The sequence below is a fragment of the Poecilia formosa genome, unplaced genomic scaffold (assembly GCF_000485575.1).
Source record: "Poecilia formosa unplaced genomic scaffold, Poecilia_formosa-5.1.2 Scaffold130, whole genome shotgun sequence".
In the NCBI taxonomy this organism is placed as follows: Eukaryota; Metazoa; Chordata; class Actinopteri; order Cyprinodontiformes; family Poeciliidae; genus Poecilia; species Poecilia formosa.
The window spans coordinates 1,632,408-1,657,231 of record NW_006800069.1 but is presented as its reverse complement, the minus strand read 5'-3'; the positions used below and the strand labels follow the sequence as shown (position 1 = coordinate 1,657,231).

General features: G+C 39.7%; 1 protein-coding gene across 5 annotated transcripts in view; it reads right to left on the bottom strand.

The window, feature by feature from the left end:
* The window catches only part of nhsl2 (NHS-like 2), a 120,917-nt gene that overhangs the window by 29,062 nt on the left and 67,031 nt on the right, over positions 1 to 24,824 (bottom strand). For 3 of the 5 annotated variants that reach the window (XM_016676227.1, XM_016676228.1, XM_016676229.1), the window contains exon 2: positions 10,169 to 10,414. In XM_016676227.1, the coding sequence (XP_016531713.1) occupies positions 10,169 to 10,414 (246 nt within the window). Of the gene's footprint in view, positions 1 to 9,988; positions 10,023 to 10,168; positions 10,415 to 20,607; positions 20,960 to 24,824 lie in introns of those variants that run through there. The other 2 variants (XM_016676230.1, XM_016676231.1) reach the window with 2 other exon arrangements.

Sequence of the window (24,824 nt, the reverse complement as noted above, 5' to 3'; positions counted from 1 at the left end):
GTGTGTGTGTGTGTGTGTGTGTGTGTGTGTGTGTGTGTGTGAGTGAGTGAGGTGATCAGATTTTAAGAGTGAAATTGTGTTTTTTTTTTTTTTAATCAAACTCAAACATTTAGTTTTTTGATTTATTAACTGAAAAATAGATCCTACACGTAAATGTTGGACTAGCATTCAGCCTAAAGTGAAATTGGTTATAGTGAGAGGATTTGGTAAAATTTTCAGCTGCATCTTCAAGCTTTCGTTTTATTTCTCAAAGTGTTGAAAAGTTTGACACAATTAAAAAAACAAGTAGAATCTTCCTCTTCAATTAATCTGAACAGGAAAGCACTGCAAGCACACGGTACATCGTTTCTTGAACTTAGACGATGTTCTCCGAAACCCACCATGTACTTTCCCAAACTGTCTGTGTTACCCTGGGAACTTTTAACAGGTATTTGTATACAAAGATTACAGAGATTACTTTTCATCAAGCTTCCAGTTAATCCATGAAATGTACAGCCAGATCCGCTAGAGGACATTCCAAAGACGTCTTACTTACTTTCATGAACTTCCCGATTGCTTCCATGGCGCTAATGAGGTACATTTGGAAAACTCGCGTGGTTCATTACTCTACCGCAACTTATAGGGTAATTTCTTGGTTTTCAAGAACTTTTATTGGGTACTTCTAGTGAACTTGCACTGTTGTCTCCCAAAACCTGGAGTGCTGTGTCATTAAATCAGCCAAAGACTTTCCGTAAAGTAAGTGTCTGCTTTCCTGAAAACTACTGGAAGCTTTCCCAAAACTTCTCAGCTACTTTCTCTCCCTGCTTTATGTAGAGATGAAGCAACACAATCAGGCTCTGTTAAATCAGAAGATAAAGAGCAGGGGAGAAATGCTTCTCTTGGATTTGGTGTCACAAATCTGATTTTTTATTTTTTTTGCGTGGTCGTTCATACTACTAATGAATGGTCCTGAAAGCGACGTCACACCGCAGCGTACTGCAGGAAAATCTGCTTGAGATGTGAAGCGGTGGGATTGTGATAAGATGCACTTCAGTGACACAAACTTCTTTCATAAGTTCAAAATCATAATTTCCAGACGATGTTTACGTCCTGCTTTCCCGCGTCTGGCATTTTCTGGTGCAGAATCATGACACACGTCTCTTACCAATGTCCCAAAAACCAGACATGACTGGTTTGAAAACAACTGGATACACATACGATTTAGAAGCGCATATGGAAGAGGAAAGAGGCCAAGTAAGGACCAGACATTAACTCTGAAAGATCTGCAAAAGAATTGCAGTCATAAAAGACTAGCTCAGATAAAAGATTCATTTTATTGACCTCTTAACGTTAAATGCCAAACAAAATATTTTGTTCAGTTCCAAGACTTAGACTCTAATCTACACAAAAAAAGGTTTTTCCCTTTATGTTGTGTGCTAATAAGTAATGAGTTACGATTTTAAGGCTTTCTGTTTGCTTCAAAGCAAATCCATTAGCACACACATCTCAACATAGTGTGGCTTTAAATTAGCAAATGACTCGTTATGCTTGTCATTTTAGAGGCCGAGACGCAGAAAAACGGGGGGAGAAACTCCTTTATCTTTCCAAATACACTCCTCTTATTTAAAAAAAGAAAACATTAATGCCTAGATTTTCTTTTTATCTTCTGATCAGTATGGCTTTAATCGCTTCAGTATAAAAACAGGGAATATATAAGCACTGCTCAATGGACAAAATCGCTTTATGTCACATGAAATTTTAATGCAGCGCTTCATCATTTCTAATTTAGGGAAAACTAAAGCACTTTTCTGATTTAGAATTAAACCAAATAAAAAATAAATACATTATTGTTTTACTGAGTTTCCAGAGGATTATCTTCTCTAAAGAGAAGTTTTCTTGTTACTCTCGCAAATATAATTTACTGTCCTTCAGGAGGAGCTGCGTTTCCATTAAAATTGTGTGCAAAACTTTGTAAATATTCAGGCGATAAGTCACGTTGCGCCATCAGCTTCCTGTCACTTAATGATTTCTTCTTCGTTTATTCTGCCAGCACTAACATCTGGTTATTGGTCACATGACCTGCATGATGTAGGAAAAAAAAGCTTTTCCATTCAAGTTTTGTGAAAAACTTTAATTTCAACAATTTAAACAATCATCTCAAAAACTCTTCGTCGAAAACTGAAATGTTCTTCAAAATTGAGCGAATTTATTCCAATTCGCTCAATTTGATGGTCAGTGGAGGCGCAGCAAGTGACTCAGTGCCATCTGCTGGGTTTCCTTAGATTAGAAAACTTTATTCCTAACAAACTGAACTTGACGGATCAGCTTGATAACTGGGATCAGTTGGAAATTAACCAACTCCTCTGAAACGGAGGTGCTGAATCTGAGCACCACCATTGCTTGCTGTTTGCGTTAACCCGTTGCAAACCGCAGTCTGTTGCGTGCGTGCCAGCGAAATAAGACTTAATCTTTCTTCCCCTTCATCTGTCTGAGCACCGGAATAATTCATTACAACAAATTATGAAATCAAAGCGGCGTAGTGTGATAAAAGCATCCGAGGCATCGGCCTAACCGATCAAGACCTCAGCTGTCAAATTAAGCAGATTCACCACAAGCTTCACCATTCGCTTTTAGTGCATCGTATCACGCACAAGTAAAGCAAAAACTACACCAACACGGTGAAATAACTCTACTGAAATGTAGAATTGAATAAAAGCCACCTGAAGAAAGACTTATAAAATATGCAAAGTGCAGAGGAGAAGAAACAAATATGAATATTTAAGCTTTTCCTCATGAATCATCGCAGCGCTATGAAGCAGGAACCCCGTCTGGCTGCAAAGACAGAGAGACGTAAGGAATGAAAAGTGGACTATTAATCCAAAGGGTAAACTTAAACATCTGGTGATTAATGGTCGTGGAGACTTGATAAATGCAATTAAGATGCGGCCGCTGTGTACGTCTTGGAAAACGAAGAGTGCTGGCGAAGGAGAAGCTTTTAGCAGCAATATAGATTTGAGGAGCGGGGAGGAAAGAAGTGGCTCGAAACGTCTTGTTTTTGTAAATCTGAGTCGGAGAGTCCATCTGTCATCACTGTACCAGCTTTGAAGTCCAGGCAGTAAAGCAAGAACACTTGGTGATAAATGTAGATTAATGAAAACCACGTTGGGCACCATGTTTAGTCGGTTAAAATACTCGCAACAACAAGTGAGTTAACTTGCTCCTCCAACGACCCAAATATGCCTCTATGAAAAGGTTTTGTTCTTTTCTTCAATTCCAGCAAGAAGGGCTCAGATGTGGTTGGGCGGTGGTGAATGGATTAGGTCTGAGGCGCATTTTAAAGGAGATCTGAGTCGGGATTAATTCCAGGATGTCTGAATTTTCTAAATTCTTCTCCCGTCTGGTCTCGCCAAAAAGTTGAAATGAACCTGCTAAAGTCTGTGGCTGAATTATATTCTGAGTCGGGTCTTCTGGTTCCAGTCCGGTCACGGGTAAAAATATCTTTTATGTTTACGATGAACTAGAGATGCTTTTTCCAGAAGATAGTTTATTTTTGTACATTAGACAAAAAACAAAAAATGTTTCCACTTTTTAAATTGAAAAATAACGGCAGCCATTGAGGATATTATTTCTCATCTTCATATAAACAATTAATGAATACCAGATGCTAGGAAAAAAGATATACTGAACAAAGAGAAATCAGAATAGTCTAAATAGATTTACAAAAACCTATCCTCAATACTGGCCCCAAAAAAAAAAGTTGATCAGTGCATTCAAGGGGTTGAGAATAAATCAATAATAATACATATATATCACGATAAACACGTGATCCATGTCAGTAGAAAATATGTCTGATAGAATATTCAATATGTAGAAATATATTCACTGAACTCCGGTCCAGAACCGCACAGCATTCTGGGAGATGTAGGCAAAGGAAAGGCGTTAGAAGCTCAACCTCTCACCATCAGCTTAACGTTGGTAGAATCAACTGACTCACTCACTCTGGTTTCCTAGCAACTCACTAACTCTCCCTTTGGTTACCTAGCAACAACCTGTTGAGTAACTTGTGCAGCAGCAGTTTCAGGTTTCACTACTATGCTTGGTAACTACTGAAGAATAAAAAACTACAACGGCATGGAGTGAAAATTGTGGATAAAACAGTGAAGGTCACACCACCAACTTGGCTGCATGTCAAATATTTTAAACTAATCAATAATCATTGGTTATCGACTGATGTCATATGCTCATATAATGATACGTTGTTCAAGTCGTGTCGTGTATTTCTTGGTGCGATTTTAGCAACTCAGTCTGATAGCAATCATTGTCAATCAGAAATAAATTTCCTTCATTTCCAAAGTTTCAAAATATCCTTTAGGCACTCATTTAATCAAACCGATCATAAATCGTAAAGTAGCGCAGAGGAGGATGAAAGAGACACCAAATTCTGTTAGTCTTTTAAGAACACGCCCCAGTATGCTAATGCTTCATATGCTAATGCTTCGTATGCTAATGCTTCGTATGCTAATGCTTAGCGAGGGGGGCGGCCGTTGACCAGTATCACTGTCTCGCGCGCGCGCACACTCCGCGGCAACAAGTAAAATAAATCTTGCATAAATCTTTCCGGCCACGAGGATCTCAATCCGCCCAACACCAGAGGTAGACGGCCGGCTTCATAAATATGGAGGGCAGAAGAAGAGTGTTGAGGAGCGGGCGAGAGCATGAATATTTTATGGAGCGAAGGCCAGCGGGAGAGCGAGGGCGAGGACGGCCAGGGAAACCACAGCTGGTTCGCCTCCGTGTTATATAACAGACGCCCAAACAGACGGACACGCGAAGCGGGGAGATGTACAGAAACTTACACAATACTGACACACACACACACACACAGCAGGGAGTGAGAGGAACGCCGAGCGACGGAGAAGTGATGAATGGTCACACACACACGCATGTTCTGCGCGACCATTGATGCCGTCCACCCACGAGTGTTTTCATCCATCTTATTTTCATCGTACACAAGATGCCAGCCTGTGTCAGACAATACCGGGCGTAATACACACATAAACACACACAGAGAGAAAAAGAAAATAAAAAAGGCAAAGGGGATGGATAGAAAAGAGGAGACGGACAGAGATGTAAGATGGGGTAGCTGTAACTTTGCATGGAACAAATCAAACAGAAGCAAATCACACCTGAAATCTTAATAATCAGAAAACGCTCAAAGATGATGTGGGAACATCTGAGCTCCCAGAATGCCTCATTTTTTATCAGTTCCTAAAGAACGTGAGTACAAATACCTGAAAGGCTGCAGAGCTATCGTTCCTAAAACACAACATGTGGTTCAAAGGAGGCATTAATAATTCACTTCATCTGCTTTTAAGGGATTTCCGAACATCTTATCGTCGTGTGGATGTGAAACAAACTGTAAGAGTCGCGTCGCTTCGTTGTTCTCGGTGAAATTACTTGACGGATTTGCAGCCGCGCCGTTTTAAATGTACAAAAAATATGTTATAGATATGATGCTAAGAGAGGAGACATGCATATCAATCCAACTGTATCCTGTTTTAGGTTAAGCTAGGGGTTCCCAAACTTTCCCAAACCATGGCTCCCGAATCAGGATTAGTTTCATTAGTACGGACAATGCAATCATCAACTTTTGTTGTCTCTACAATAATCATATTTGCTTAGCATAAATGCTGCCTCGTACCTTCTGATATTAGCTGGCTACACTAAGATAGCTTGAGGAGCAAAGCAGCTTGGTGAATTTGCCTGGCAGCCAATCAGAAAGCTGAGAAAGGCAAATAACCTTTTAATAAGTTTTTCTACCCCATATTCTACAATATTGATTGAAGAAGAGATTAGATTTTATGACTAAAAACAATATGATGAACGTTTTTTATTAAATTTTTTCCACCCCTCCAGTTTGAAAAACTCTGGGTTAAGCTACAGTGACCTGAAATCGTAGGAAACCCCAAAGAATATTCTGTTTTAAAGAATATTCATTCTTCTGCCGCTCACTTTCAGCTGTGAGGTTTTTGAGGAGGCTTCCTTCAAGTTCAGCCTGTGTCAAGTCAACCTTCAACTCCCAAACTAGATCCAGGTCTTGACTTAAATTCAGACCAGCTCACTTCTCAATTCTCAGCCAGTCGACACATTGTCTGAAACTGGAATGAGTGTGGTTCAGCTGCAAACCAAGTAATCCAGACAAACTGGCATGGAGGCACGGAGAGGACGAACCAGAAGCTGTGTTTCCATTACAAATGTCCACAAAACTTTGTTGATGTTCCACTAATGTCGGAAAAAGACAATTTTGCGCTTGATCCCGTTAAATAACACAATTAAAATCACGTGAATAAGTTTGTTGATACGTCATTACAGAGCCTGCAGCGCCATCATCCTGTCGTCTTCTTCGTCTTTTCCGCCCAATGCTGTGAAACCACCTCATCCTAACGCAAACAAAGAAACATTTATTTTCATAATCCCAATTTGTGTAATTCTATGGTCAGTGGAAGCTCAACTAGAGAAGAAGGTTCACCTTCCAGTGGGACCAGAACCCTAAACATGCAGCAACAATGAGACGGTTTGGATCAAAGTGTGTCAAAGTCTAGACTTCAATACAGGAGAGAATCTGTGGAGAAATTCTTCAGAATTGATGTTCAAAGAAGGGCTGAAACAATTAATTGTGATTAATCGATTATTGAAATAATAATCAACTAATTTGGTAATCGATTAATCCCTAACTGGAGTATACAGATTAAAGAAACAAGTAGTAATTAAGTCAAAACTGTACAAAAAATACATATATTTTGCATTTTGGATGAAGACCCTTCTTTGTCTGTAAATGTATTCAACTCAGAATAGTTTTATCTTCACCTGGTTCAAATTCTGTAAAATTCTCCCATTAAGCACCTTTTACTACCCAGTTATTAATTGAAAAAAAGTAAAATCAGCCCTACACTGCATTGATGTTTATTTTGCTTTTTTTTTTTTTTTTTTTTTTTTTAGGTCCTTTGCTACAAATGTTCACCCGTATGCTAAAGGAATGCTATCTTATTGCATTTTAGGTAATAAAATGTTTATTTTTCTTATTTTATAAAGAAATTGAATAATTTGTTTACTGGCGATTTTTACATATTTTCAATATTTTATCAAAGAAGCTCTAGTGGTTAAATGAAAAATCTGAAAAATGTGCTAACTGTTTTATCAGACTATTTAATCGATTATTCTGACATCAGGGCTGCAACTAATGATTAACAAAATAACCGTTAGACGAAGTCCCAGTTCGAATCCAGCCTGGTTGAGCTTCAGCTGAGTTGGGAAGAGAGGGTGAATAAGTCTGTCTCTACATAAAGCAGAGCAAAGTTGGCACAGCTGTGATTGTAGTGAAGGGTGATTCCACAAAGCACCGGCTCAAGAACACAACAATACGAATGCGGCCACCTTTTTAAGATTTATATTCGTGAGACGTTTTGAAAAGAAGCATTGTTTTCCTTCCTCCTTCATGCACCACTTTGTGTCGAGCTGTCACATAAAATCCAGACTGGACACACTGAAGTTTGTGGTTACGACGTGACAAGATGTGCCTTGAAAACGTCGCGCTGCGTATTAATCGGCTTCCGCTCCCTCAGAACTTTTAAAAGTACTTTCCCTTTGCACACATCCTGTTCAGAGAGCTTTTATCAAACGGAAAACAATTGATTAGAGACAATAAAGAGGAGCGCGAGCGAGCAGAAGAGCAGCGTCGCTCCTAATCGAGTTGTATCCAGTGTTGCTCGTACACACAAGGTGAAACGGAATGAAATTTTAATACCGCATTTCCACATTCAAATAAGCATTCACTCTGCAATATTGATGCAACATTGACGGATTCATCAAAATTTTATATGTGCAGCAGAGACGAGGCGGCGGCGACCTCGATAAGCCCGAAACGTCAACGTGCCGAACGAACAGGCGGCTGCAAAACTCAGCAACTGGAGCAACTTGCTCTACAACTTTTAGTAAACTAATGTCTCAGTAGCTTAGCAACTTACAACGCCTTCATTAGTAATCGAGTGTCATCTTTACCCGTGTTCCCTTGAAGACCAGAGGAAACAATGATGCCAGTCCTGGCCAGACTGATTCTTCAATCAGGGACAACAACACTCTTCGGTGGGGAAGTTCTTTCCGCAGAAAGAAAAGTCCGAGCTAGCTGTCTTCAGTATCAGTCAGGTTTTTAAAAATGAAGTCAGAGGAAGAAGCTGTTTGAAAACACAACATATTTCTTCTTAAGACAAGTTTAGAGTTCACTGAGCTGGGAAAGGCGACAGAAAGCAAAACGCAAAGCCTCTAAAAATTGGAGATTTAGCCAGAAAACTTGTGCTTCTCTTGAAGTTATCGAGGCGATCGAGCTTCTGATCTCTCGCTTTGGGACAAACCACAACCACAAGACATACAGTGCTGTGAAAAAGGGTTTCTGCTTTTTTGTCACCAATTCGTCAAACAGATTTTAATGTTGGATAGACATAACGAGTGCAAACAGAAAACTGAACTCTGTAGAAATGGTTCAAATTTGCCAAGTTTGAGGATTTGTGACTATGAACGGCGTTCTTCAGGTTACGTTACAAAATTATAGACCAGATTTTGGATAGGCTGCTTCAAACCTTAACTTGTTTTCTGGGGAGTTTTGAATCATTCGTGATGCATAACCAAAGTTTTAACCAATAGTTCTGCACTGACCGCTGGACTTTCTCCTGCAGGATGTTCCGGTAGAGAGTCGTGACTCTGTCGATTACGGCAAGTAATCCAAGGAGCCTCACATCCCTACAGTACCACCACTATGTCTGTTTCTGAGACCACGTGTAACATGAACCAGAACCAGAACCAAACACGGAGCATTCGGCTTCCAACATCCACAAATTTGGGACAAACTTTCAGAAAACGGAAAAGCTGCCAAAACACCAAGTTCCTTTAAAGAAAAGCTGAAGACATTTAATTTCCCTTTGGGATCAATCAAGTAATCTTGAATTTGATTAGTAGTTAGTGGAACATCGATCAATATATTTGATGATTTCAATGATGACCAAATGTAATATTTATTGCTTGTTTCACAACTTGCTACTGTACTTTGTTTATATGACCTAAAGCACTTTGAACTTTTTATTTATTTAACCGAAATAAACTGTTTGTGATCTTGTTTTCAGGTGGTTGTGGTTAAGTGGGTCTGTTTGAGTCTGGAATAAAGTTTCTGTCTGTTGTTATTGTTGCTGTTATGCAAAATATGGTTTGCGGCCGGAGGCGTTGTGTTGAATCTTTTTCAGACTCCGAGCAGAAGACATTATACATTTATGCCGTTTCTTTTTTTTTGGGTTGGCCAGAATTAGCCATCAGTGACGCACTAACTATAGTCTTACTTATTATATCCTCGCACCTCGGTGCAGATTTCAGCACACACCACGTTTCATAAAAGTAGCTTACTATAGCAGAGATGCATGTGATGAATTAAAGGATTCGCTCTCTCATTTATAGCCTCCCCAAAGTGTTAAGGGTTGTCACATTGCCTTTTTCTTTTTTTTACCTCCCTTATGTCCATTTAGTGAACAACCAGGGGTAATTAGAATAATGGCAGGCAGCTAGAGCATGAGTCACATCAGGAGCAATAAAAAAAAAAGAGCAAGTGAGAGAACTAACTGGTTAAAATTGGACTAGAGGAAAAAAACACAAAAGCTACCTTAGACCATAAATGATAGCCTGGGTCCTTTAAGAGGGTGAATATGCATTCACACACACACGCACACGCACACACACAGGTTGAATGCTCACAAAAATCAGAGGTGAATAATAAAATCTCAATGTCCCACCTATTAAAAACAACAATACGTTGAAAACTTCTCTCACAGCGAGACGCAACCCATCAGTTCCATCGAGTGTTTAGTTAACACAGAGCAGGGTGATTTAAAAACAAGCCTGCAAGGTGATTTTGATAGCACACACACACACACACACACGCGTAAGCATGTTCAAGGTGGCCGTCACACACCCATATCAGCGCAGTCCATGTAAACACTCTGCCATCCGCCCCTGCTTCAAAGCCTCTCCCACCCACTCAAAACACAGCACACACACACACCCAGAACACACACTCCTACTCCATCCGTTTACACGCCCATCCTCGCCTCTCCTCCTTTTTTTTTTCTTACATCCGTCCGTCCGTTCTTACCTTGCAGCAGGCTCTGGAGGTTGAGCTGCGCCTGCTGGTGCAGCTCCTCGACACACTCCGGCCTGCTCCACGAGCCGAAAACGTTCACGCTCTGTTGCCATGGAGACCTGAAATGGGCCGCGCTGCCGCCACCGCCGCTGCTGATGCTGCCTCCGCCGCCGCCACTGCTGTGGTTACCGTCGCCGTGGCTGCTGACGCTGTTGCTGCCACCGCGCCTTCCGCTCTCTGCCTCGAGACCGCTGGCGGCTGGAGGAGGAAGGGAGCGCGAGGGAGGAGAGGAGGGCACGAGAAGGAGGGAGGGAGGGAGGAACGGTGAGAGGAGGTGATGGATGGATGGAGAGACGAGGAAGGGAAAGACCGAGATGAAGAGGAGAGCAGGAACATCGTAGGGAAAAGTGGGAAGGAAACGAGCAAAGAGGAGAAGAAAAGAGTTGATGAGGAGCGGAAGGGTGGGGTGGAGAGGAAAAAAAGAAGGAGAGAGAGAAAAACACACACATATAAATAAAAATGCATGATTTGCATAACTAATACCCAGAGACGTAGATTACATAACATTATCTGTTGTCAGGGAAAACAAGGATCTAGGAAGGAGGAAAAGGATTCATGATTAAAAAAAAAGTTCATTAATGCGAAGAGGAGGAGAGAAAATAACAGAACGGATTTGTAGGGGAATCAGAGAGGATCGCTTAATTAGCCGGGAAAAAGGAGTTAGAGGAAGACAGAGGGAAGGCAGAGGGAGGGGATGAGGAGAAGGAAACATCAGGCCAGAGCGGGATGAGAGGATAAAAAACAACAAAAAAATGAAGAACTGGGAGAGAAGGGAGATCAAGAGTGGGAGGAGAAGAAGAAATCTGATACTAGAAGGGAGGAGGACTGAGATGGTGGGGTTTATTAAAACAAGAGTGGAAAACAAGGCAGAAAGAAACCAAAACATGATGGGAATGTATGGTTCTGATCCGTCACACAACGTTTCTAATTAATGAGCCGATCTGAGATGTTCAGTCACTGACGGTCTCACAGCCTGACATGTCACTAGCTGCTTTTCCATCAACGACAAAAGTGCGCGCAAATTGAAATCTCCTAAATAAATTTGCTAATTGGAAACCAGTTTCAAAAAAAAAAAAGAAAAGTTTTTCGATAAAAAGTTTTTGCGCTAGAATGAGGAGGTTTTTCCGTTGTATGGACACAGATGTAACTACAATCACACAAGTCACGTGATCAACAGCCGGATGTTACTACTGGCAGAAACGATGAAGAGGACAGGAATTTGATCAGTGAAAGCCAGGTGCTGCACAAAATAACACTCTTCGGTGTGAATGCAGTAACTGAGAGAAGAACACTCATGGGTAATGTGATTAAAATAAAGTCGTCGCAGAGAGTGAAAAGCGTTGTAAGAAACTGTTCAAAAACAAACCGCAAGATGGTGAGAGAGAGTGAAGCTTTAAGTAGACAACAGGAAGGCTGAATGTATTACAACACTGTTTTCCCACACAGACCGAAGCGGTCTTCTTCTAAAATCTGATGATCTCAAGTATCTGTGCTTTACATTCAGTATAATACCAATCTGCAGTTCAATACATTACTGATATGCAGATGAGTTTTAACTTGACCTTGGTTCACTCTGATTCAATCTGAACCGACAGAATAAAATTATTTTCTACGAAGGCCTTCAACCTACAATAGATCAGCCGTTCAGTAATTAAACCTTAAGGATAAAATTATATTTCCTAGTTTATGAAGAACAAACACAAAGTTAATTACACATGGAAATAAAGAGCTGGCGAAATTCAAAGGCTACAATCATAAGACACGTTGCTCAATCAACAAAAACTCAAAAATAGACAGTAAAATATTCCAGAAGTATTGACAGACCACATTGCAGGCGATCAAAGCCGAGCAGATAAAACCAGCCAGCAGTGTATTTAGGTAATTTTATTTATATAGCACATTTTCAGCAACAAGACAATTCAAAGTGCTTTACATGAAATAAAAGGAAACAGAAACAAAGTAACAAACCAAAGGAAAGAAGAAAAAGAATCGACCAATGTTGATCGAAAGTTTATAAACTAGATATTCCTGATCTGGGTTATTAGGTACGGTAAGTATAATTACTCTCACATACCAAATAATAAGGCGTTTTATTTCATACCAGCAGCTGATCTATGTGAACAGAACAAGTTAATCTCTCTTAACATGGCTGCTTCCCGTCATGTTCACGGTTTGTTCCGAGTCTCAGTTCAAATTAGAGTTTGTTTGAATCCAGAACAGCTTCCTGCCGCCTTGGATTCAGAACCTTACGTGATACAAACTGTGACAGCCGACGGCCCGATGGGAGCAACAACAACAACAGAGGTATGAGTCTTACTGACAATGGCTGCAGCTAGCGCTACATGTTTGATAAGAAATGGTGAAAGCGTTGTTAAGATTTTTGGCTGTTTTTATGAAAATCCTGTTAAGCCAAACTTTCAAATTAATACTGTTTTTCTTTAGACAATGAAGTAAAATGTGGAGCAGTATTTTCTCTCTAACTACTTACTATGTCTTACTTATACGTTAGCTTGGAGCAAATCAAAGCATTCTGTGAAACCTGCCTACGACTCTTTGTGTTATGAAATGTCGTGGTAACTATGGATACCAGATGGAAATGCGATATTTCCTGCAATGCTTGTCTGCCCCCCCACACCCCCAAAAAAACAATTGTTTGCTATATTTTTGAGTCAGTCAACTACTTTTCTAACTCCTGGAAGCAGCTAGCTGCGCTGCAAAAGACATAAGCATAAACTGCAAGTGGATGGAGACTTTGTTCAACAGTGCTATTTATGCTTCTCCTGCTCTTTTTTGTCATCGTTTCATTTTAAGAAAATATAAACCGTTTTTTGTTGTTGCTTTATTTATTGAAATGTAAGACTGCGGAGGAAAAATTAAAGTCGTGAGATGTTTTTCTAGGGAAGAGATGACTTAATCCTTGCAAATCTAAAACTTGGAAAGGATTTTGAATGCCTGGCTGGCCAAAAGAAATGCTCCCAGTTTGCTAATTCTTTTGGGATCAACTGGGGGAAAAAAAACAGAGCAAGTTTTTGAACAGGATATGAGTCACTGCATCTTTGAAAAAACTTGCTGTGTTTAACCAAGTTCAATTAATTAAAAGCAGATTTGAGAACATCAAAAGTCTGCTTTTGGTTTAAGGCACTAGAAAGATACTAATAAATCAAAGAGATTGAAAAAAGCTTAGATAGTAAGAGAGAAATATTTTGTGTTTTACTTACTTAATGTTTTTCTACTGCAAGAAGAATTTAATCAATCTAACTTAATTAAGAATAAAAGTAAAACCGATTCTAGTGGGTCAGATTTGTACCATTCTTGAACTGCTCTGCACAAAATCCGTCCTGCGGGAAACAAATGATCCCAAAACTGCTTTAAACACTCCTGATCTACAGGGTGTGAAATTTATACCAACCTACAAAAACAAATTAAATAAAGAAGTCAGAATGAAAAATGTTTTAACATTTATCCACCAAAAACAGTTGGATTGTCATACGAGACAAAAAAAAAACAACAAACTCCTTCAGTTAGATCCCTTTCTAACACAAATCACTTTTGATGAAGATATATGTACTTCCACTTTGCGTTCTTGAGAAAAAGCAGACAGGAACAGGAATGCCGCCTCGTTCAGCGTGAAAACATTTGGTAGCTGTCTCGTCTGTTCTAAAAGCAGACATCTTCTCTCACAAAACCAGTCACAGTGTGTGGAATCACAATTTCACCCTCTCAGCTTCCGGCTTCATTTTCCTAATCGGCTTTCACACAATCAGCTTCCGCCAGACGGAGCTGCTGCTGCTGCTGCTGCTGCTCGGGACGCAGACGCGTCGGGTAGCGTCTCAGTCAGCGCTGAGCATTTTCACTTTTGCGCAGATCGGCTACGTTCTCCGTTGCGTTGATCCCTCCTGAGATCAGTCTGTGTTTGCAAATTGTTTTGCTGGTCTTGTCAGAAGGTAAGTGTCCCATTTGGGAGTCCGTGTTTACCCTAATGCACTGTAAATGTATGTACACTGGAAGATTTTTTTAAAATCCTGAAAATTACCAAGACATTTTCTGTTCAGACATTTCCGTCAACCGGTTTTTACAGTAATTTATTCGCTTTCCTGTAATAAAATTTTTTTTTACATTTTCTACATTTTTACAATAGATGTCCTGTTGCATTCACAAACTGTTAAAAAAGTGAAATGTTACGTAGTTTTACAGTAAATCTCACAAATGTTGACATGAAGTAGAAAATACAGGAAGAAAGCGTTAAAAGTCTCAACAGAAAGTTCATTCACACTCCTCAGTACAAAAACTTTTTTTTTTTATTGGTTTGAATAAATAGGTCCTTTAAAGAATAAATTAAACAAAAATGAATGTTTATGCTATTTTTTTTTATTATGTATTGTGTAAACTGTGACTGTATGATTCAGTAAAGCTAGGAGTTTGGTTTCAAAGGAATTTAATTTGGAATAAAAACCGTCTCTATTGTGCCACCCTGAACTCCTAGTCTTCCCTGGAACGTCTGCTGCCTGGGATTTTATTGCTCTTTCTGTAAACTACATCCACTGACGCTAAAAGGGTTACCGGACGTGAAACTCCTCAGTTGCTCAGCGCATGAGTGTGTGAGGAATAAAAGGAAATAAGTGATGCCTTCAAGGTGCCTACAATCTATACCTTAAGTTGAGTCACTACAAACTGCAAACTTAAAATGTGTTTTAGTGGCACAGACTTTCATAATCGGCTTACTTGTGGCAGATTAACTCATTTAACTTTGGTCTGAACTTCAATATTGTTCTGCAGCCGTCACTTCATATTCTTTTGCAGCATTAAACTTTAACACAAAATGAAACCTTGTCGATCTAAGAAGAAACTTGTATATTTAACAAAACTTTGAACTATGTGTCCAAAAATACAAAACAAAATCTGTTGGGTATCGAGTCCTGAAGTAGAAAAAAGAAAGGTTATACTATCTCAGTATCTGCATTGATTTATGTAAAGCGTTATATTGATCCCTTCTTATTTCATAAGCTCTTGTGAAAAGAAAGCCACATCCTTTCTGTCCGAGTGTGGCTATTTTGTAATATACTCTGTTCACAAACGAAGCTGTTCTGCTTAGCAACTAATTTCCACCTCCACCGATGTTTAATCAAGCAATGAGTGTTTGAACCTGTGGGATTTAAAAAAGTTAAATGTGTGGCGAGTGTGTTGGTGCGCGCTCGCAAGATGGATGAGGTAACGTACCGGAGTCAAACAAGCCTCGGGAGCTTCTAAAAATGTGGCTCAGATTACTGTAAATACTAGATCCGAAGGGAGAAAACGTGTTAACTACCTGATCTCCTCTGAGACGCCTCTGCTGCGTCCTCGACGTTCTCTCAGCAAATTAACGACAACAGGAGTCGTCTTCTGTCTGTCGAGGTTTTCCATGGCCACACAGGACAGAAGCGTCATTCGAAACCACACCACTACTGAGATTTTGTCAGAGTTGGAAGATGGCTCTCGAATAAACATGCAAAGATTAACCCCAAACTGCAGATCAACGTCCTTTCACGTCGTACAAGTTGGTCTACGGAGATCACATGGTTCCGTCTGGAGTAATGATGAGAAGGGAAATCTCCAAAAGGTGAAGCTTTATGTCACAATCGTCCAGGCTTTTCTAGTCCACTCAGTGGTTTGTATACAGGCAAAGTGTATTTTTTTACTACCCACAAAATGTTAAGATTATGTGGCCCGAAATTCACCCAAAATCAACAGATCTCTGCACTTTTTTGAGCTAATCCATGATTGAGTTTATTGCAAATTTTTTGCAAAAATGGTTGGGTTTAAGCGAACGCTAACTCCCACCTGTAGGTGGCAGTATGTCTTACGTCTACCAAGTTGTTGTCTCAGCCGTACTTGATGTCAAGCGATAGCTTGTGATCAGAATGGAGAGTAGCACAAACTGGCAATTACCATCAGAGGCGGAAATATTGCAAAATTTCTTTCCGAATTAGCTCCGCAAATCTGTAATTTTGATTGAAGGAAAAAACACGAAATCGCGAAATCCTTGAGGTGTTGATTAGTTTGAAAAAGAAGTACTTATCGGATGCAGACAAAGTGATTAATTCATATTTTAACAGCTTGTTAATGGGTTTTATAAGCACAATTGGCCGTTTGAAAACATTCATGATCTTTGTATCACTTAAAATGAGTCTGACGCGCCTGCTCTAGAAGAACATGCGACACAAACCATAATATTAGTGGGTTGACTTCAACCCGCACTTTCCATGTTAGCATCATTCAGAACTAGAGGCGTAAAGAACACGTTACTTACAGAGCATCACTTTTTCTCCTCTCTAAGGAGAGAAAAAAACCCAAAAAAACTGATTCAAAACTCTGGAAATAACCTTGCCACAGAACTACAGATGTACACAATCTGTCAGCTCATATAAAAATGTAAAATAGTGCAGCCCTGATGTGCCCTTTGGAGATTAGTGCTGGATGTATTTATAAGCTGCTTTTGAGGGGTGTTCCTCGCAGGAAATCCCAGGAAATGGGGCAATGTTAGCTAAGCTATCTCTTACAAAACAAACAGAGTTCACAACAGTTCACAGGATATACATTAGCTTGAGAAATAAATATTACATGTTCTGTTTTGTTGTTGAAGTAAGGGCTAATGAGGGGGGAAGAAAAAGATTTTTATAGCAGCTAGCTAGGTTAGCCAAATTTTAGCAACTTTAGCCACTTTAGCAGTGATGCTCCTGCATCAGGATATCTTTACTAAAAGATTATATAAAAACAGTTTAATAAAATTCAGACCATATTCCAAATAGAAAAAGGAAAAAAAGAAATTCAAAGTCCTAGCTAGCTACATTAGCAAGAAACATTTAGGCTCCTGAATTAACTAGCAAAGTAAAAATGTTTTGAAAATCCTTTTGTTTGTAAAATTGTCATTTTCCGAAAGAACAACTAAATGTGCTGCCATTATTGAAAAACAAATATATAAACCTTTATCTCTCTCAACATTTAGGTTTAGAAAAACACCACCATAATGAAAAAAGGAACAATATACCAATTTATCGATACTGAAAGTTGACTTGAGGTCGAGCCCATCTTAGCTGGATGTAACCATTTTCCCCTCCACGGTTATATAAGAGCAGTGTCATCAAAAAATGAAAGTCATATAGAGGAATTGGATAAAGGACAGGAAAATGCTTCTGGGCATCACTGGGCAGATACAAAAAATCTACTCAGTGCTTTTCAGAAAAGAGAAGAAAATGTTCTGAAAATAAATGCTATGAAATATGGTTCAGTGCTCAAAAAAAGGAGAAACCTTGGAGCTCATAAATCCAACCTGGTGTGTCTTTTTTACACACATAGTGAAAATTACGAGTCAAATATCTGAATCCTTTAATTTTGTACCGATCTAAAATTTTGAACTTGAAAGTAAGGAAATATATGGCTTTCATCTAAAATTGTTCAACGCTTAGTATTGCTTTTTTATTGAAGGTTTTTTTTTTAATGTTTGCATTTTTTTAAGACTTTATAGTTGTGTTCAGGTATTAATCTTCCAATAACACATAATTATCAAGTGATATTTTCACATTTCCTGTCAACTTTAAACATTTTTTAACTGCTGGATGAATGGCTGCTGGTGCGCCCCAACCAGCGGGCTTAGTAAGTTTTCTGGGGGAAACCTTGCATACTAGAGTTTTGACTACTCAGCAGTATTTACCTGCTCATTAGACATGCTTGCTAACTGTAGTTTTAAAACAGTGTTACCTTGGTAACAGCGTTGGGTGACACTGCTGGATTTTATCAGTTTTTATAAGTGTAACAGGATTCATTCAGTGTGATGGCCAGCAATTTTCAGTAACAGGAGGAGGAGGGGCTTTGCTTTGAGCCTTAAAAATGAATCCTATGAGGAAAATGTATTACTTTGAAATGGTAACCTTCATATATCTTTATCACTGTAAACAAGTACATGGCCTTGTGTCATCATAGCTACATTTGCATAAAGAAAGACAAGCGTAAACCACATTAAAATGAGGTAGTGCACTTCCTTGTCCCATCTTTCCAGTGACTAAACAGAAAAAACGTATACCTGAATCGCTCCAAATGTCCTGATTGCTGATTTATCACTGGACCACACACACCGACGCACACAAGCATTTGCAAGGTCCTTAATGCTTGTTTGCGGGCGTGTGTTTGTGTGTGTGTGTGTGTGTGTGTTTGTATTTCAAACCACAAAGTTGTTTTTTCCCTCTTGAAGCTTATGCTAATTTACTTCTGTAGCCATTGGGGTGTCGGCGTGGAGGACGGAGATTTAGACAAGCTGTTACCCCCCCCACTCACAAACACAGACAGAGATTAATGGGCAAACACAAGCTATCCATCATCTGCATCTCATCGTCCTCTCACATAATTTTTACAGATGCATGATAAAAAAACGGGAAAAAAAAGAGACGTTTGTGTATCATTCACACATTCATCAGGAAATATGCTGTGGTTGTTAGCCCAACATCCTGACCTGTGTGCGTGTGTGTGTGTGTGTGTGTTTTTGTTAACGACAGGCTTTAGTCTGCGTTAGCATTAGCCCCGTACTCAGCAAGCTAGTTTATGTTTGTCTTAAATAACACAGTCTCTGCTGACCAAAAAAAGCCGGGTGAAATGATCTTTACGACGGTGTAAGCGTGTGTGTGTGTGTGTGTGTGTATGTGTGTGTGTGTTGTATTTACTCCCAGCTAATAACAGCTGTGCAGTAAACCTGATTTACAGACTACAGTGACACTCGAACCGAGCGTCCGCAGTACTCCTGGGTGTTGTTATCTCGAGAAACCAGGTTTGAAAAGCCGCCTCATTATGACCAAGCCACACCAAAGGTCAGAGTAGATAATAAGGCTCTGTGCAATGCTATCAGCTTAATAGCTGCTACACTACCTGATGAGCCAAAATGTATTACGTGGAGGGCTAAATAATTGAGCTGTTGAGTATGAAGAAATGTCAACTTCTAAATGGTTGGCAATAAGGGAATTGTAATTTACCCAAACACTTAAAATCAAAACTGAACTCGTATTAAAAACCTGGATTTAATCAGCCTTACCCCAGGTTTCAGAAATTAGCCAAATTACTGCAGCTACGTCTGGAAACAGAAAACTTGTTACGGCTTTGGGGAAGCTAAGATAGCACGCTGTGGCCTTTGGACGCCTCCGAGCGTGAGTCACACGGGTTGATCTGTAAAGCGCCATCGCTCCTCGCTTTTCATGACTCGACTTGTTGGCCCACGATGCCACGGAAACCGAGTAAGCCTGCCGGCTAAAAAAGCAATTAAGGGGCTGAGAATCCAAGGGCTGCAAAAAGGAGACGCAGGTAGGAAAATCAAGATGTTCCTGTTATGATGGAACAAGATGAGACACACTACTGAGCATGAGCCAAACAAGACCTCTGATAGACAAATATTCGAGATATAATCAGCGGAGTTAATTTTTAAGCATCAGGTATCAGTTGTCTATATACCAACAGTAATTAAATTTGCTATCTTATATTTTTAAATGGCCAGCATTGTGAGTTTTCCAGGCATATAGTATCATTTTATAGCATTATCAATTAACTACGTTACCTTCAGTTGTTATAAAAAAAATGCTATATACAGTATGTCAAATATGACTTAAAGAAATTTTATCTCCTGATTTAACGCCCTGAAATTGGGCCTCCGTCTCTTTAAAAACTCTTTCTGAAAATCCGCCTTCAGGAAGTCATTACAACATGGCTCCTCTATTAACCCTTTAGCAACGTGTTTACCAGCATTTCACTGGGAAGTAGCTCCTACAATGAACTCAGCAGATGTGCAGATCTACCAGGTGTTTGCTAATTGCTGCCAGCTAGCCTGAAGGAGTTGAGTGGGGAAAGGTGCTCAGTGAGGCAGAAGTTTGGAAGCTTCGAGGAGGAGATGCACCTTGAAGGCGGAGCTAGGTCCACCTGGTCGTTTTGAACAGCTGTCTGGTTGCCACGGGAGATTAAAGGATTTCTCAAACATGCATGAAAGAATCAAGAATAAACACTCCAGGTGTGTTTTTAATGAGAGAATAACATTATAACATGATATAAAGCTCAAAAGAGAGGATTTTACAAGACACTGCCCCTTTAAAGTCAGAGGAGGTTACTGAAAAAAAACCCCTGAAATATCTGGTAATATAGTACAAATGTGTTTGAAGCTTTGAAGTGAACAATGTTGAATTTTAAATGGAACAGGTAAAGCAGCTCACTGTGAGCTCTGTTTGGGGGGTGAATGAAAGCTTTACACTGTTTTCCCACAGACAAACTTTGGTAATTTCATGAAGAGCAGCAACACTTTGTCTCAAGGCAACTCAAAGTCCGCTGTGTGTCTCAGAGACGCTTCTCAGCTAAGTGAGGTCCTATATTAGTACCTTAGAGCTCACCTCTGTTAGGTCTCATTTTGTTCCACTGTATTTCCTTCAGAGCAGATTTCACGATGTGCAGGCTGTGGTTTTCTTTACACAGCTCAGTGCTGCCCTCAACAGGCAGCTTTGTGTAAAACAAAAACAAAAGCAAGAGGAAGAACGCTGCATGAGCTACTCAAATATTCAGTTTCTAAGAAAAATGCTAAATCTTATTATTAAAGGAGACTTTATAAATAATTTGTTGTTTTTTAAATGTCTATTCCCATTTTTATGTCCCCATAGCAACCAAATTTCTAACTTAGTGAGGAAACAACCTATCATATCAGTGTGACCTTGCACATAGCTTTTCCTTTAAACTCAGAAATCTGCTCATAAAATCCAAATGAAATGCAAAACTGACACATATCGTGAAACCTTGGTAGCAGAAAGTTCTGCACTGGTTAAACATGCATCCCTTCCCTCTCCGTACGCAGACAAAGCGCATTTAACTCTCGGATTAAATTCATAGTGACATGCTCCTCGTTGCACCCTGTTTGCCTTCGTTCACTCGTCTCTTCCTCCACTTCCTGTCTCTTTAAATCACTTCCTTCAATCCTTTACCATCCCTCGCCTCATTTCCTCACGACTCTTCCTTCTGTTTCGCCGTCTCTTCCTTCCTTCACTCGCCACGTTCATTTCCTTAGGCAACGCGTCACGTTAGTTGGGAGACGAGGTGCGGATTCAGGTCGAGTTACGGGAGACGGAGTGTGTGTGTGTGTGTGTGTGTGTGTGTGTGTGTGTGTCTGCCGGAGATTAAAAGTTTCTCTGGCGTGGCGAGAAGAGTGTTTGTGTACATTTGCTGGATGCGTTCAGCCGTGTTTTCCAGCAGGGACAAAGATCCAATTTTATGCTAATTTACCGACGCAGACATTTCCGTCACGTTGATTGAGACGGTTAGCCGGACACGCAGAGGAGCTTAATTCACCACCAAATCCTGCTAAAGAAAAAAAAGGGGGAATAACTAGTATTTTTAGAATTAATAGTCATTATTTTAAACGCTGTGCCCTTTGCTGTGGCCTTGTTACCATGGATACAGCCAAAATCTGCAGGAAGCCACATGCAGACACACACCTGTGCCTAAGTGTTTCTGCTCATTCCCTAAGTGACATGTCAGGCTAACCTGAGTGTGACTGAGCAACTCAAAGTTTTATTTTGAGTTCAAAATCTGAACAAGAGAGATTTTGTTTGCTTGACTGTTGCAACCAGCAGCATCAAAACGGATTCATAACAAAGAAAATATCAGTTCTTGTCCCCCAAAGTTGTATTTCAGTCTTTTTACTTGTATGGGTGTGTTTTCTCTTTGTTATTTGTCTGTGTTTAATATCTAAGTTGTATTTTAATTGGGTTTTGAGAGCTGCAGTTTTGTGATTTATAATGCCCGGTGTGTTGCTGCCGTCCTTTGCCAGGTCTCTCAATGAGACACACCTGTCTCGATTGAGGATTTTTATATAAACATTTCTAATCAGTTGCCCATACACAAACATAAACATCTTCTGTATTTTTATTAATTATCCCATTCAGTTGCACATCTCATTTAGATTAATGTTACAGAATTATCTTTCTTGTATGTAAATTTGCCTCTTATTCTTATTTTTTGTTGTCGTTTTGTTTTCCATAATAATATTTCAGTACATTTTACAACCTTCCCTATAACATCCTTTTACAATTTCTGTTAGCTTTAAATTTATTCAAATCCCTGTAGCAAGGGGAAAAACTTCAGCAGATTTATTCATTTTTTTTCCACCTTGCTTAACATTTCCACTGAAATCTTAAATCATAAAATGCCGGAATGACTTTCTTATGTCCAGAAGCTACAAAATTCAGTCTGAAAGACTAAAAAACCCCAAAGGGTCCGATGAGAGCTTTGCCAAAGAGTCAAAGCTATCGCTAAGTATCACCACTGACATGTACAGCAGCTGCACTTCAGCATTGGAATGGAAATATTACACAGCAGCCTTGAGATATGATGTGGGAGTGTTTACTTCTGAGCAAATGTCAACCTGCTTATTATATGTGCTGTGGATAAACAGGTGGTGCTTTGCTTCAAGCCTGTTTTTGTTACTTTCCTCATGCTTCACCCACTGTTTCAGCCAAACAAAGACAATTAAAGCCTTCCTGAAACCCATCAGTTCTGGGTAAAGGGTTCCCATGCATTGTGTGAGCAATTTGTTATGAGCCTACAGTGGATGGCAGCTTTATTAGCAGTGATATCGTACTAAAACTCATCCTCTGTCACAAGTTTCAGAGGGATTCTGGGGAATGTGACAGTAGTCACCGTTGTCTTTGTGTTTCCCGAACCATTTCTGCGTTGATTTGGCCAAATATTTTGGTTCATATGCTCCTGAAAGATCCAAAGAGTTTTACAGTAGAGTCCACTTCAGAGTTCACGAGGCCACGCGACCCAGCAAAGTTCCCAGAGACTTTGGATCAGAAACAGCCCCACAGCATCACAGATCCCCCACTGTGCTTAACAGCAAAGGAGAGTTGCTTTTACACACTGATCCTTTGGTTCCAGACCAATCTGGACTGTTGGCTGCAGAGAAACTCAACCTTTATCTCTTCTGGCCAGAACACAGTGAAAGTTCCTCTAGAGTTTAGAAAACTTCACATATTTACATTTAAATTAACAAGTTTTTCTTAATATGCCTCCCAAACAACTGGCTGCTTAACTAGCTTGGTCCCTTCCGTTACGCATTTCTAAGAAGAACTTCCAACTTCTGCCGTATCGTAAGGACGCAAAGCGCCATGGAAAACCTTTGAGAAACCTACAGATTCCCAAAACATCTTGGAGAGCAGTGTCTGAATGGCGGAGATGTTGAAACGGAGCAGGTAAATTGATAGATTAGTTGAAGTAATAAGAGTGACACCATTAAATTGGTCAAAAAATAATAATAATTTTTAATGTTAATTTTTTTCCCCTTAAACTTAAATGTACTCAACTTAAAGGTTGGATTTTTGTGAAAACCAGCAATGAAAGCTGAATTATTCTCAATTATAAATACTTTTTTTTTGGTCTAGGTTGCAAATTAATGTAAAAATTACCATTTTAGCTTGCTGCTAATTGTTGGGGCTAGTCCACATGCTAACCTGTAAGACAGTACAAGGTCAACTTTATCCCAAAAACTAATTTACTGCTTCAGCATTGCTAAAATTCCACTTATTACAGGAAGCCTGTGACAGACAGAAGCCATCAACAGTTTTGACATGTAATAAATCAATTAATTACCTTTAAAATAGTCAATTTAGTATGCAAATTCAACAGATGAAAACAGGACTGTCATGTCAGCCAAACCCAGACTGCTTTAACTTGCTAATATATTAGGAGGAAACAGAACGTCTAAAATTTAAGCAGATCTAATATGGAGAACTGCTCGCCATGGAAATGCACCCCTCTCCCCCCAGCCATAAGGAGACAATTTCATGCTGTCAGACCTTCAAGTTTAAAGTCGTCTCCCGGAGCAAGATCCTTAATCTTTGATGTCACTCATTCTCAGCAGCGGCACCTCTGGCTGCGTTGGAGCGTCTTTAATTCTGGGATTCGAGCCGCCCGACCCACATGCGAGTGTTATCTGTATTCCCACTTATCTCCAAACCACAAAAGTCCCTTCCCTATCCCCTCTAAAACCCTCTCCCCCCCAGAGACCGTCTGAGTTCGCCCGGGGTCAGATGAGGTCACCGGCGGCCCGACTGATTCGGCTTCACAGATCGGAAAGCTGAGTTACGCTGCTGCACAGACGACATTAGGACAGCATCAAAGCTGGTTCAGGCAGGGGGAGCCACTCTGGTAACCCTAAACAAATTAGCAAGCACAGAAACAGATTTTCAGTCTTAGCAAGAACATCACATTTGAATAAAAAAAAAATATGGCACCTATTGTTACCATCCGCTGCACCTGGCATGTTAAAAATGTCAGGAAAATAATAATAATAATAACTCAGAAAATGACTGTCGAGATGAAAAGAAAAACAAATCCTGACCCACAAATGTAAATTTTATTTCCATTTCTTAATTTGTACCCTCTTTTTTTATCTTTTGTTCATTTTTTGTCGTTGCTGCTGTTTATTCTCGTATCTAATTAGTTATTTTGTAGGTCAACACCTATGTTTACTAGTCAGTAATGTTTGTTTTGTAAGAACTAATTGTTGAATTTAAAAAAAAAAGGAAAAATATGTCATAGTTCATGCAGACAAGAACTC